The sequence below is a fragment of the Hoplias malabaricus genome, chromosome 3, assembly GCF_029633855.1.
Source record: "Hoplias malabaricus isolate fHopMal1 chromosome 3, fHopMal1.hap1, whole genome shotgun sequence".
Taxonomy (NCBI): domain Eukaryota; kingdom Metazoa; phylum Chordata; class Actinopteri; order Characiformes; family Erythrinidae; genus Hoplias; species Hoplias malabaricus.
The window spans coordinates 43,900,281-43,915,431 of NC_089802.1; the positions used below are offsets into that span (position 1 = coordinate 43,900,281).

A 15,151-nucleotide genomic window follows, 5' to 3' on the forward strand; every position below is an offset into this window, starting at 1 on the left:
TTTTTCTAGTTAGTATTAAACAAAAACACGTTAATGTACAATTTATACCAGATATTTGAGATCAAAAAGCACTTCATGCTTGAATAATTGTTAAAAATTCACCAAAACTAGGAGACGATTCAAGTTTAAAATTTAGATCTAATGCACTTATTTTCCAGTATTAAAATTAAAAATGTGAGTTGCATAAATGTAAGTTTAATTAATTAATGACTCATGTTTCGCCCATTATGGACCCCATATGTGATATTATATGGTCTATATTCGTTATAAAGCAGTAAATTGTGATCGGCTGTATTTACCTCTTGCCTGTAAAGCAAAAAAAAAAAAAACACAAAAAAACACAAAACATCATTAATATGTTGATGTATTAAACTGTGTAGAGAAAGCATTTGATAAATACATTGTATCTTCATCTTAATCATTATAAATATCTAATCAAATTCTACTAATGTTAATATAAGTTACAGAAAGTTAAAACCAGAACATAACATTATTTGTTGGGTATGGCCTGCTAATATAAGAATAGATGTCATTTGTCGAGTGGGCCACCAGGGTAAGAGGAGATGGAAAACAAAAGATAAACACAATCTACTCACTCAGGCATCTTTACAATGTTGATTCAACCTAGAGGACAAAAATAAAGTCTTTTGTTTGTGAAGTCCAGGACTGTGGGGAGTGTCTGAAGCTTTAGAGGTGCAGATTTGTGAGAGAGATCATCTTTCACTCAGCAGCATTCCCAAAATGAGACAATGAGCGCTAACAAGTTATCGCCAGTTCCGTGCTCCTAAATGCTGCTAAGAAACACTTAGCAGTGACTGATGTCTTTACAGACCTGCCTTATATAGACACCTTCAGAACAAAACCTAGTAGCTACATTTTTTTTCTTTCTTTATGCAGTTTCTGAATTTCAGCTGTCTGTTACATGGCATGAAATTTCCTGGTGAATGGAATAATGGAAACATTGGTGATACAAGGTTTTGATCAGACAGTGACAGTACGTTAATGAATCATTGATCCATCCTGTAAGTAATTAAAGTTATTTAGTTTTGTTTCTTGTGTCTATATCAATTTTGATCAAACATTGACTATCGCTTTGATAAACTGTAAGTGGTTTGATTGTCACAAAAGTAAGTAGATTTAAATTTTCTGAATTTCTCTGTGTTTCACTATACATTTTTCCATTTCATGTCTCAGCTGTACTTTGTAACCCAATGTAAAAGTAGCCTAATGTTCTAGTACATTGTATTATTTGCTAAAATTGGTACTGCAGCATCAAGCCTCTCTGCTTTGCATCTGTGGACCACTTTGATGTGATGACACTATCCACACTAATACCACCCCCACAAACACAGCCCAAGTTAACCACCTAAAAAGAAAGTGTTGGCAGACACTCAGTGTGCTGGGGGATAATGGCATGCCAACTATTTCAGACAGATAACAATCCAGCTTTCTCCTGTGCATTTCCACAAGCTCTGGGCCACAAATAGACCTTCATCAGCCCCAGTGAATTTTACTGGAACTCTGTGGAAGTGGAATAACGTACTAAATATGCTATAGTAAAAAATAATGAGTATCTGTATGAATGGCATGTTGCTTGTAGAGCTTTAAGAGCAATTGCTTTATTAAAATGTTAAATGTGTGAGATAAGAGTAAAAGTATTAGAAAAAAAAACACTGTAGGACAAAATATTCTCTAAATCAAGCATTAAGTAATGTATCAGGCGTCTGGCATCATATTCATAACCATTTCATGCGACAAGATTTTAGAAGCATTTCATACACTGTCTTCATGAGCCCACACACAATATAAGAAAATATAATAATGTACTGTATCTGCCAAAACCTCAAAAATGGTATTAAGCACAACATGGAAAGAGCAGTTATCTTTTACCCAAGTAGGTGTAAGGCATTTTGGACAATTTGTAAAAGTTTTTAAGAGTGTGATCTTACCTCTATATGCTGTGGTGGCTGGAGTGATGCACCTCAGAATGATGTTCTGGAACAATGTCTCCTTTTAAGCCAGCCTCTTATTGTTCTCCCCCTGATTTTAACTGGGTGATATTAATAGATACACACACACACACACACACACACACACAGTTCTTATCCAGCATTTGTGGTGTTAACTTTTTCCCCTCTCTCTTGGGTGTTGGCGGACCATGTGGCCCTGTGTCTTCTAATGGACCCCTGCTTTTATCAAAATCATTAAATATAAAAAAAAAGAATGAGTGGCAAAAGGAGATGGATTGTAGACCTTGTCTGAGGTGAGGATTGAAAGAGGTACATGATGAAGATGTTAATTTACAGTAATGTATTAGAGTAGAGTTGTAGTTAAAAACAAGTTTTCCTCCATCCTTTCACTCAGTATTAATCAGCACTTATAACATGAATCTCTGTAGAAGTGTTGGGCTATGAATATTATTTTACATCCAGTGTGATTAATAAACACCCAGCACCATCCAAATGTGGACAAATATTTACATTTGTCTGGAGGTTTGCTTCACTCCCCGGATACTTTGTCAGGTTACGCAACAATTTGCACAGAAACCCTTTTCACGATAAGATGGTATGGAATTTCAGTCAGCAGACTTTCAAGAGAAATTTCTAAGAGAAATAATGGAATTGTTGTCCTGAGATAAGCTGTTTAATGCATTCTAAAATGTTTGGTTGATGGCTCTAGATATTTAGTCTCTGAGATGAGTTTGAATGTGGGTTGGTGAGAGGGTTATTTTATGCCTTTGTTTCTCTTTCTAGTCCTCAGGGCCCTTCAATGATGCTTTTCTCCCCCCTCTAAATATACCATTCAGCTGGAGGATGATTATCTGATGGAGCAAAACCATCAAGGACAGGAACTAAAGTATTTACCATTACTCTATTTCATTTCTGTTTAACTGTTTACTTTTAGGGCAGCATGGTGGCTTACAGGCAGTGTCACAGTCACACAGCTCCAGGGACCTGGAGGTTGTTGGTTAGAGTCCCGCTCCGGGTGACTGTCTGTGAGGAGTTTCTCCCTGTTCTCCCTGTGTCTGCGTGGGTTTCCTCCTGCATGGATTGGCGACTCAAGAGTATCCGTAGGTGTGAGTGAATGTTTGAGTGTTTGTCACCCTGTGAAGGACTGACGTCCCCTCCATGGTGTGTTCTTGCCTTGCGCCCAGTGATTCTGGGTAGGCTCCGGACCCTGAACTGGATAAGCGCTTACAGAGAATGAATAAATGTTTACTTTTACTTGTGCTACATTAAAAAATATGAATATAGTTAAAGATTACAGAGACATGTTAGTTTTGCATGATTAAACCAGGTTGTATACATGCTACAGTTGCATAAAGAATGTGATGACTTTGTACAGGGGTTAGTGAAACCAACAAAAATATTACCGCTTTATATAACAATCCTGTTGGTTTTATTTACCTAGCATGCATTACATTTAGATCTCATTTTGGGTGCACGTGTTCCTATTTGAATGAAGCATTACCCTCTGAGCAAGATTGAGATGCTGTTCATTTATATCTTTAGTGTATTGCTGTTTGCCAAACAGAGCTTGCTGCCACTCACCAATGAAGTGAGAAAAATTCTAATCATGGCAGACTTGATGCTCATTCCAGTATAAGAACTGATAATCCAGATGAACCAGTGTCAGTGCGAGAATGTTTGAGAACAGAGATGTCTGAAATTCTGTCTTGGTGGACCAAAGGGTTTGTGTTGGTCCCAGCAGACTGTTTGATGTGTTTTTCAGACATTCTTGAATGGAAAGTCTTTTAGGAATGTGTGTTCTCCCATGTGTGAGGTGTTGGGAGACATACACCAGATCACATGTCCTAGTGGCCACCTTTGGCCTCAAGTCTGTTTGGGTTCTGGAGTCTCCAGCAGTCACAAAGAGTTAAAAAATTGAATACAAGCTTACATATTTTTCTTGGAGAACTGGATTGCTTGCCTCCTGACTCCAGCGAGACTCCTCCAGCATTGAACGTCATTCCCACCTATTAAACCTATTATAACTATTGTTTGACAAAAGATTTCACATGTCCCTAGGTCATACTCATGAATGAATCACACGTACAGTGGTGTGCAGTACGCAGTGTTCTTAACAGATTTGGCAGAAATCTGAGGCCAGGAACCTGAAGGACTGGTAAAGAAACATGGATCAATTTATTTCTGGGAAGCACCTGTATGCCCACAGAGATGTCCAAGGAGTCACCAGTAATAACCACATTATTAGAGATGCACTCCCATGGGGTTAAGCCTCTGATTAATATATTAACTGCAGACAGCACTAATCTTTCTGCCTTGATGACAGGAATGTAATATCCCCCTTACACTGGCATGGCTAAACATAGGGCAAAGGGACAGCTGGTGCTGCCACTTTTGTCTTCTTTTAAGGGCTTATCAATGTCTGTGTCTATCAATGAGACTGAGTTACACTGGTGAAATATTCATACAAAATTCAATGGTTTGGGTCACTGTGAAAAAAGTGTTTTATATAGAACTATTTTACATAATTAATGTATTCTTTTTATTATTATTTTTTATCTATCTATCTGTCTATGCATCTATCTATCTAACTATTATCCATCTCATGATCCCAGCATGGAATTGTACAGTATCTCACTGCTACATTCAATAAGCACTTCTACATACCTGAACTATTGTTATCAATCCCATGTTGATGGGCATGTTTATATACATGTTTCTAGGTATTGTTTCCTGCACCATAAATCAGATTTTATCTAGGTGATTATCAGTCCTTGTCCTTTGGCTACTGCACTGAATGAAATGAATCTTGCTTTGAATACTAGAGGGTAATGGAATATGACTCAGATTCTGGAATCATCCCCACTTGCTATGCCATCTGACACTCACTCAGATATTACCAGCTAAACTGAGAATCAGAAAACCCAGCTGTTATATTCTCTGGCAAAGCTGCATCTGTTGCTTGACGGTGACTATACACCAATCTGCCAAAACTTTGAAACGACCTCCTTGCTTCTACACACATTGTCTAATTGACCAGCTCCATTTTGTAGTTCTGCAGTCCATCTGTGATTAGCATATTTTGCTAACCACAAATCACTCAGCTCTTCAAAGGTCAGTGCCCCGACAGGACTAGCTGGGCTGGTATAATTTGGGTGGAGGATCATTCTCAGTGCTGCAGTGACTCTGATGTTGTGATGATGTGTTTGTATGTGTTGCACTTGTACAAGTGGATCAGACACAGAAGTGCTTCTGGAATTTTTAAAAACAGTGCACAATCACTGTCCACTGTCCACTACCTGTTAGACACACCTACCTCCTCGGTCCAGCTTGTAGATGTAAAGTGAGAGATGGTAGCTCATTTGTTGCTGCACAGTTTGTGTCAGTTTGGTCGTCCTCTAGCCTCTCACAGGACACTGTTGGATGGATATTTTTGATCTGAACAGGGTTGTAAGAAAGAATGTTGCGTGTTCCTAGTGGTATTTTGAACAAAGCATGTCACAGACATTTAAATGATACCCAAGGGGACTGTGAGACGGTAGATTTGAGTGGCTATGTTTCTGTGTGTATGTTTATATATATATATATTTATACTTATATACCTCAAAATGCATTTAATTCTTTATTACTTTAAAGAAAAAGACAACAATGTGCAGTAAAAATTAATAAATGAGTGAAAGTCCGTATTATATGTGACAAACTTTTTTTCCCCTTAAATATTAGTTTATACAGTTTTGTAAAGAAATTAGAGGGCAGTTTTACTGAGTGTCTTGGAGAATCTGCCACAGTTCTTTTAAGAAGTTGAACTGTCACACTTTTGTTCATGCAAAAACTCAGAAGCCTTCATTATGTTTATTATTATTATTATTATTATTATTATTATTATTATTATTATTGAGCTCCGGTTTCCTCCCACAGTCCAAAAACACACGTTGGTAGGTGGATTGGCAACTTAAAAGTGTCCGTAGGTGTGAGTGTGTGAGTGAATGTGAGTGTGTGTGTTGCCCTGTGAAGGACTGGCGCCCCCTCCAGGGTGTATTCCCACCTTGCGCCCAATGATTCCAGGTAGGCTCTGGACCCACCGCGACCCTGAACTGGATAAGGGGTTACAGATAATGAATGAATGAATGAATTATTATTGAACTTCTTTGAATAAGTTGCTTTCTTTACAGACATAAAATTATTCTTTTTTCTGTAACATTGTTATTATTATTGGTAAAGTAAATCTAAAATATTTCTGTACTGACTCAATAATGAAGAATTTATAAAATAAATATCTATAACAGAATTTGTACTAAAAAAAATAGGTGCCTAAAACATATATATATATATATACACACACAGTACTGTGCAACTATAGAAGAGGTTTTAAAAAACAAATCATATGAAACCCCTTACAGCTGACCTCAGATCCAAATTTTCAACATGTGTGTGTGTGTGTTTTATTAGTTTTCATTTAAATACAGTAACACGAAGAAAAAACTGGACACACCTTTACTAAAGGAATTTGCTGAAGGAAGACCCTTAGTTGTATGAGTGCAGCTTAAATTTACTGCAATTTCCTGTCATTTCCCACAAACCTACTATATTTGTAATAAGTATACATAGGTAGGATATTTCCTATTACATATGACATAGGCATTCCTCGTTGTGCTGTAGACTGCAGGCCTCCAGACCTTTTATGTCACTTTTATATATGGATCTAGGATTAACATCCTGGGCTCTGTGACCTCTGGATGGCTTACTGAACTAGCCAGCTAACTCTCTCTCTGTCCAGCCTTGTGTCATGAACATGCCACTGCTTTGTTGTCTCACTGTTTCCAAACTATAAACTTCCTTTATTTTTAGCCTGAGCTCATTGCCCGAGCGATCTCAGCATTCAGCCAGGTCAAGTTATTCCAATGCCCTTCTGCTAATTAATGACTGTTTACAAGGAACAGGATGAATGCTGAGCGTGGTCCTTTTATGCACACTACAAAGGGCTGGCACTGTATGCTTTTACTTTACAGCAGATGAATGGTGTCAATGATTAACTTGCTCCGTGCTAACTTTATGTTCATGCAAAAGACGGAACACCAGCACTGAATCTCAGAAGAAAAGTTTCATGTGGCTCCCTCTGGTGGCCAGTTTTTGTTGAATTGGTCGTCTTTGTTGTTTATAATGTGCTTAAATACAGAAATGACCTTTTTACTTCGTTATTTCCTGTCCCTGATCAGAGAAAGCCCAACGTTATGATGTCGTTGGAATATGAGTGTGGAATATGACAACAGTATATTGTTCTCTGGATGCATTTTGTTACTGCAAAGAACAATGACCATTTCAAGGTGGATATTTTCTTAAAGAACAAGTGTGTGTTTTATTACAAATACAGCATAATGAGTGCCATTTAATTAAGTTATGTGCTGTACAATATGTCATTTATTAAATAACTACTGGTTTTTACAGCATAGTGTTTTGATAGTATGTGCTAGAATATATAATATATTCATTCATTCATTATCTGTAAGCGCTTTTCCAGTTCAGGGTCGCGGTGGGTCCAGAGCCTACCTGGAATCATTGGGCGCAAGGTGGGAATACACCCTGGAGGGGGCGCCAGTCCTTCACAGGGCAACACACACACTCACATTCACTCACACCTACAGTCACTTTTTTTTTTTTTGAGTTGCCAATCCACTTACCAACGTGTGTTTTTGGACAGTGAGAGGAAACCGGAGCACCTGGAGGAAACCCACACGGACACAGGGAGAACACACCAAACTCCTCACAGACAGTCACCCGGGAATCGGGTGCGGGAATCGAACCCACAACCTCCAGGCCCCTGGAGCTGTGTGACACTACCTGCTGCGCCACCGTGCCGCCCTATATGATATATTGTTTATAGTATAGTATATAAATTGTTGCATGATTCAGATATGTTCACCGACTGTCTAAAATTTGGACTTCCATCTAAACATAGGGACACTTGCCCTACCTCTGGTTTCTCGCTACTTCGTGGGCTGGACAAATATTAACTGAGAATATTTAATTACTCTCACTTATCATTGTGATCCAATGCTCAGCTTGTTCAGAGCCTTTCTCTGATAGCGTGCTGTACTCTGTAGATAAGACAAATGCATTCTGAGTTCTCATTGACTGATCTCACATTGACATTGACTAATCACTTTGGGCCTGCATTTATCCACAAGCCACTGATCCAGGATCATCATAGCTTAGCACAATGTGCTGCAAACACCATATATCTTTTGTTAATCATTATGGCAATATCAGCCTTTGATATACTGACACTGCAGAAGGATCCAATATGCAAACAAGGCCTCTTACTGTGTGCTGTGTTCTAGACCGGTCACAGTTCCATATGTTTTGATGTACTAGTGTATTCATAAAATCAAGGCCTTTAAACATGTCACCAATGCATTTTTAGTATTTTACACTTATGAATGCAGTATTGTCAATATTATGCACCCCTGTGTGCCTCTGTCTCCATGTCAACACAACGCTGACCGGGCTGTGACTGGCTCGGACAGATAACTGCCCTTTGTTCCTTCATAACACTTGCTGCCTTTTGATCTCTTAATGATGTCAGAAATAAAAAACTAGTCATCTCCTTGGAAGAGCTACAAGCACAATGTTTATCTGGCTGCTAGCCCTAGCAAATTAAGAGGAGTGTTCTGTCATATTTAAAAATGATTTTGTCTTTCACAAGGTCTTTGTCTTTCATTTATCAGGTTGTTGAAAAGCCAGCTCAGTGCAGTGTATAGGAAACTGATCACTGTTTTAAACACGGTTTCAAACAATAAATCACTCGCTTCAGTGGGGGAAAAGCAATGTTTTGTTTATTATTATTTTCTAATAAATTAGCTTTTTCTTGTAGCAAAAATGAATCCATCAAAAGAAAAAGTGAAATCCCAGAGTGATAAAACAAAAAGCACAAAACCGGTTGTAAAGCTGATAAATGCAACTCGGAAAGTGTTGCCATGCTGCTTCTGGGACCGGGTTCATGTAAAAAGCTTGTTTTAAAGCTAAACATGTAAAAGCACTTTTGTGTGTGTTAAAACGTGTGCATTTTGGACTTCGATAAGTGAAGCAGGACAGGGTTTTTAAGACTTCTTGGGTCATCTGCTCTACTGGGCATGGGCTAGAGCTCCTGCTCCCTGGCCAAATCCAAATCCCTTCGGTCCAAAGTTCTTAGCATAGCAGCCTGTGGATCAAAAGCAAAATGATCAGAAAGTTATTACAACATTTATTTTTTTTTTGTTTTTTGTTCATTTCTCTTTTTAAAATGAATTTGAAAATAGAGGCTGTTATTTTTGCTGTGTCTACATTTACAGTGATAGAAATGTACCAAAGTTACCATAAAATTGAATTCAATATTAGTTATTTAATGAAGTGATGCCAGTATTGCGTTACATTGTTAGTGTGTTGTTCTTTGGCTGTTTAAGGGTTCACTGGTAAAACGAATGTGTAACTAAAAGGATTCCTGACCTTTGCAGTAGACTTCACCATCTTTATCAGCTACAGTGGTGGACTCCAGGCTCTTCCCACACTTAGCGCACCTGAAGCAGCTCTTATGCCATGACTACAAGTACACACCCACACACACACACACACACACAAAACATGTATTAATGCTATTTTTTAAAACTCTTCCAAGGCTTGAACATCCTTTGTCAAATGCCTTTATAGCTTTTTCTGACATCCTGACTCTGCGGCACCGTGGTGTAACGTGCCGTGTCGCTGTCACGCAGCTCTAGGCCCCACTCCAGGTGACTATCTGTGAAGACTGTCTATGAAGAGTCCAAAAACACAAGTTGGTATGTGGATTGTCTACTCAAAACTGTCCACAGGTGTCTGTGTGTGAGTGTGTGTCGCCCTGCGAAGGACTGCCGCCTTGTACAGAGTGTGTTCCTGCCTTGTGCCCACTGATTCCAGGTAGGCTCCAGACCCACTGTGACCCTGAACTGGATAAGTGGTTACAGACATTGAATGAATGAATGATATCCCAGCTGTTAAACCTCTAATGTTGGAGACAATGCCTGGAGGAGTTAATGGGAAGGTGTTCACTTACGTTACCAGCTCCCACCACTTTTTCTGCTGCATATACCGATTTTTCACAGCGAGGGCACACATCGGAACTGCCAAACTTCTGAGCAAACTTGGAGGCATTTGGGTTGTTGGTAGGATGATGTGGTGCTTGCCTGTGTGTGAAAATTTTTTTTAAAATTGAATATCAATTTCAAAATATATTGCTTCAGAAAACAGTGCTTATTTTTTATCATCTAAGCCTCAGATAGTTTTGTGAATTAAATCTGGTAATTTTTTTTTATTGCTTAAATTAAACCACAATATCTGGGGTTATTACTCAGGCAGTGCTCCACAGTTTGATAATCACTGTTTGAGAATCCATATTCTTGGTTCTTGATTCGTTTTGCTAGGTGTACGCTTTTCTAGACACAATAGCTACATAACTCCAGAGCAGAAAAATAACCATACTTCAGGAGCCAAACAAAACTAAAATATAACCAACCACATATCTAGGCTGATGAACATTCCTGGGACACGTATTAACTCTAGGACTGAGGTAAATACATAGTTATGAAGTTATTCTGCCTTCTTATTCTTGTCTTTCAGTATTTTCTTTTTCCATTCGTTCATTTTCTCTGGCATCAAGTGAAAAACGTCATCATGTATTATAGTTTCCAAACAGCATAATGACCCTCCACTTACTCCACTGGTTTGATTCCCAGTGCTTCTCCCGTGTCCATGCTCAAGGTCCCTGCCCCACCTCCAAAACCGTAGCCTTTTGGACCATATTTCTTGCCATAGCAGGACTTGCAGTAGATCTCGTCCACGTGTACGGCCACTGTGGTGCTGTCCAAGTTCTTTTTGCACACCACTGTGAGGAAACGAGGAGGAAACATTCCACTGCTGAGTTACAGCCTGCTGAGCCTTTTAAGGTATTTATCTGCAGTTTTTAAAAACACACGGCTTGAAAAAGGGGCACATGCTGTTCTGATGGTGGAAATCTACACAGAATTTACAGGGTGTTTACAGAGTGTTCAGTCATGAAGTAAGTAGAATTACTCATAGCTTCCTCTGAGTTGGTTTTTCTCAGGATTCTTTAGGATTTCTCAGGATTTTTTAGACTCTGAAAGTGTTGTACTCCAAACCCACATGTCATTTTTTGGACTTGACTGATGTTTGTGTAGAGATAGATGTGCCAATGAATATTTATGCCATGTCTAATATTAGGCCTATGTACAGTGTCATTCTTTTTTTTTTCTCTCATCTTTAAGACATTTAAGTGAAATTACATGTTGGTAAAACCCATTTTAAAGCCCCAGTATTAAAAGGGCAATATTTAGGCTTAATGAAAGATTTGCCAGACCAAATAAAAACTTGCATTCTCTAATAGTCCATTTTCTCAGTCTGTAAGCCACTACTACTAGTTAAGCTACTAGTGTAAGCTACTGCTCTGGATATATCCTTAGCACCATTTCACCTTGTTGTTTAATGTTTAGGACCTACACAGGACCACCACAGAGCAGGTATAATTTGGGCGGTGGACCATTCTCCGTGCTGCAGTGACACTGATGTGGTGGTGGTGGTGTGTTAGCATGTGTTGCACTTGTACGAGTGGATCAGACCCAGTCCTCTCGCTGTCATGCTGTTAGACACACCCGACATGTTGTAGATGTAAAGTCAGAGGCAGTTGCTCATCTGTTGCTGCAGTTTGTGTTAATCATCCTCTAGTTCAGTGGTTCCCAAATCTTCTTCAGTGGCTCCCTTTTGTAGATAAGAGCCAGTTATGGGGGCAGTGCTCAAACATGCCTCATTCATTTGCTTTCCTGCATCCACCCCCTCACCCCCACTGCTATAATCTTTAAACAGTGGTCACTGGATACTTCCTACAGTCCAGCAGTGACACTGGATTTTAAAAACTCCAACAGCACTACTGTGTCTGATCCATTCGTACCAGCACAACCCACAGTAACACACCACCACCATGTAAGTGTCACTGCATATCTGAGAATGACCCACCACCTAAATCATACCTGCTCTGTGGTGATCCTCTGGGGGTCTAGAAGATTATAGAGCAGGGTGAAATGAGGATAGAAAAAAAGTATGGTCAATGCAGCTTATGGACAATGAGTGTAGATAAAATATCAGTGTAGAACAGATTTAAGGAAACAGTAACAGAACTTTAAATTTAAGTGAATTAAAGAAGTGATTTGGAAAATATTCTGGAACATAAAAAAATATGCTTGGAGCTCAAGGTTAAAAAATACAAGTACTGTATGATACTGGCCCTTTAATAATGTCTTCCTCCAAATTCAGCAGCAGACGTTTATCACTGACACATTGGTACTACGTATTTATACAGATGCACACTTGTATTCTGTCATCTCTTGGCTCGAGTGTTAGGGTTAGGCACGCACTGGAGTCCCATATAAGGTAGACCCAGCCACAATGACGTTCATTTTCTGACCTCCTAATATGGGCATGCTTGTAAAGGCTGGAGAAATTTAGATGCTTTCCTTCCACACATGCTGCCAGGAGGAAGCCAAGGAATGCCCACTCTCACTCAGGACATACTCATATTGCTACTACTGCAGTTAAAGTTTTAGAAATTGATGATAAACACAGAAGCAGCCCTGAAAATTAAAGAACACTAAAGCCTCTCTATGGAAGCATTGGGGGAGAAAAAGCTGTTTACTGGTGACTTACTGCAGAGAAAGCAGGACTTGTGGAAATACTTCCCCTCACACTGGACTTCCTCTGCAAAGTACACAGTCTTCTGGCAGCAGCCACACCTGTTTCCCCCTCCAAGTGGCATCCTGAACACACACAAACACACAACCACCAACACCACCACAGCCTCATCCGTAAACACAGTGCAGATTTTGATGCACAGTTATCGAACAGTTGATTTGAATGTTAGAGTTATTTAAAAGAAAAAAGTTCCATCTACTTTTTATCTGTTCCATTTGTAAAAATCAATAACAATGAAAAATAATGATATGTTGTTCTGTTTCTGAAAAATTATTCAAATAGTTTATTCAAACCTCATCAAATCATAGGGCACTTACTATAGCTCTAGGCAAACTTGGGATGAGTTAGAGTGGCGTTTGTGATCACAAACTATTCGTCCAGCATAAGTACCTGACCTCACAAATGCTCATATCTGGATTCCATGAATTTCTTACAGAAATGTTCCAGCATCAAACGTCTGAGCGGTAGAAACTGTTAACTGCAGCAAAGGGGAACACATTTCCTGTTATACCCTTGATTTCAGTAGAATTATTGGATGGACAGTGGTTCACAGTTCTTCTTTCAAAGCACAAAAAAACTTACTGTCAGTAATCACCCATATATTACTGATGCAGCAAGTGCAGGGATAAGTTTGAAAATTGCTGTACTATTCCTTTAAAACTGGAGCTGTATCTCAGGAGAGTAGATGGTATCATGCTTTAAGAGGCAGTGGCCATTCTGATTATACAGGAAAGGGAGTTTCATACTCTATGTTAGGGTTTATTTGTGTATTTTTTTCCCTTTGGTGACGACAGCATTACACAACTTCCATAAATTCAGTCTCAGCTGTGATAGCATTATGCAGCAAAACAGCACAGTGTTCTCTCTTATTTGTGTGTGTCGTCCTCTCATAATTTTTTCACATAACACATAAGATTGTCTATGGCTGAAACCTTTCTGTAGTCTCCGTCCAGTCATTGCAGCACACTGGTGGACCTGTTGATCACAGTCAGGCATTTGAATGGTGGAATTTGAGAAGTGTGAGTATCACTTACCTGAATTTGTTGTGTTGATAGAGCTCTGGATGGATGCAGCTCAGGGATTGTTGTGACCAGCTGAGAGGAGCTCCCACTAATATCAGGCAAAAAGGATGTGAGAGCGAGGGAGAAGGAGAGAGAGAAAGAGAGGGCGGGATAATGAAAACAGAGCAGGGAGGGAGAGAAGGCCAACTCCCTGTAATGACGCAGATTTCTGTCATTCCTGACTTTCATCTGGTTCCTTTCACAGCCCGGTTAAACACAACTATGCTCTTTTTTTTTCCACAGCTATTTCCACAGTTTCAATTGCAGACATATTTTACATTAACTTCAGTGAAAGCATAATGTAAGCTGAAAATTTTTATAAAATAATATTATTTAGCTTTAAATGTAATTAATGTGCTGATTCACCGAACTCTTATTCCGTGCAAATTTTCCTCATTTATTTTTAGATTTCACAGCCATAATGAAACGCATCCTTTTTATGGCAACCACCATTTTTCAAGACAGCACCCAAAATTCCACCACGAATGAAGAGGAATTCCAAGTTTTCCAAACTGCATAATTGTCAGCAGGCGTTCAGAGTGGTTTAATATGGCATTCTAGAAAATCTGACAGATTCAGAATCAATTCAGGATCATACACAGGTGCCAAAATGTTAAAAACTCTAAAGTCTCAGTTGCAGCTGTTTCTGCTATCTAATGTCTTAGACATTGTTCCACTATAGTTACTGGGATTAATCACTTAAAAAAGCTACAGACCAGGAGAGATGGACTGCACATAAACAAAAGGGCTGTTAAACTTCTGACAGACAACCTCATTTTCTCAGTGGGCAATTTTACACTTCTCTTGATGGTAGCACATCAGCAACAACATCCAGGAACTGTACTTTACAAGCTGATGACTCCATGTCAGAGCCAGAACATCCTCCCCCAATTGAGGACGACCTGAGGGAGCAGCGAACACAGGACATGAGTGGCAACGATCAATCAGCTGCCAGAGACACCCTATCAGCCATGGAGAAGCTGGTGGTATCGGCTGGGACAAGGCTGTTACTTTCCCTGTCAGCCAGCCCTCGGGTACAGAGAAGAACCACCCCAGCTTCTACTCCACCCTCATCTACTGCCACATCCCCACTGCAGTCCCCCAGAGCCCCATCACCAGCAGGAGCTCCACACAGCTTCTTTTTGTCTCTCTGACAGGGATGAGGAAAAGTGATGTTTTTCGGGTCCTGGCTGCTGCAGTGATGATGTCATCAGTACATGTTTTCAAAACAAGCTTGGACCTTTGGTGCCTGTAATCGTTCCCATTCCAGTACTCATCAGAGAGCGAAAGAACAGGGAGTTCAGGTCAGATTCTGTGAATGTAGCCAATCTACAGCATATCAAATGTGAGACA

At 39.5% G+C, this 15,151-nt stretch overlaps 1 protein-coding gene across 1 annotated transcript; it reads right to left on the reverse strand.

Annotated features, from left to right (window-relative positions):
• Positions 1 to 8,784: 8,784 nt before the first annotated feature.
• csrp1b (cysteine and glycine-rich protein 1b) lies at positions 8,785 to 13,847 on the reverse strand. Its single transcript, XM_066665869.1, has 6 exons — positions 13,772 to 13,847; positions 12,693 to 12,802; positions 10,692 to 10,860; positions 10,033 to 10,162; positions 9,450 to 9,543; positions 8,785 to 9,165 (listed from the first exon to the last, which is right to left on the reverse strand). Exons 2-6 carry the CDS (start codon positions 12,799 to 12,801, stop codon positions 9,089 to 9,091), a joined length of 579 nt encoding a protein of 192 aa, XP_066521966.1. The 5' UTR covers position 12,802; positions 13,772 to 13,847; the 3' UTR covers positions 8,785 to 9,088.
• Between the last annotated feature and the right edge of the window lie 1,304 nt (positions 13,848 to 15,151).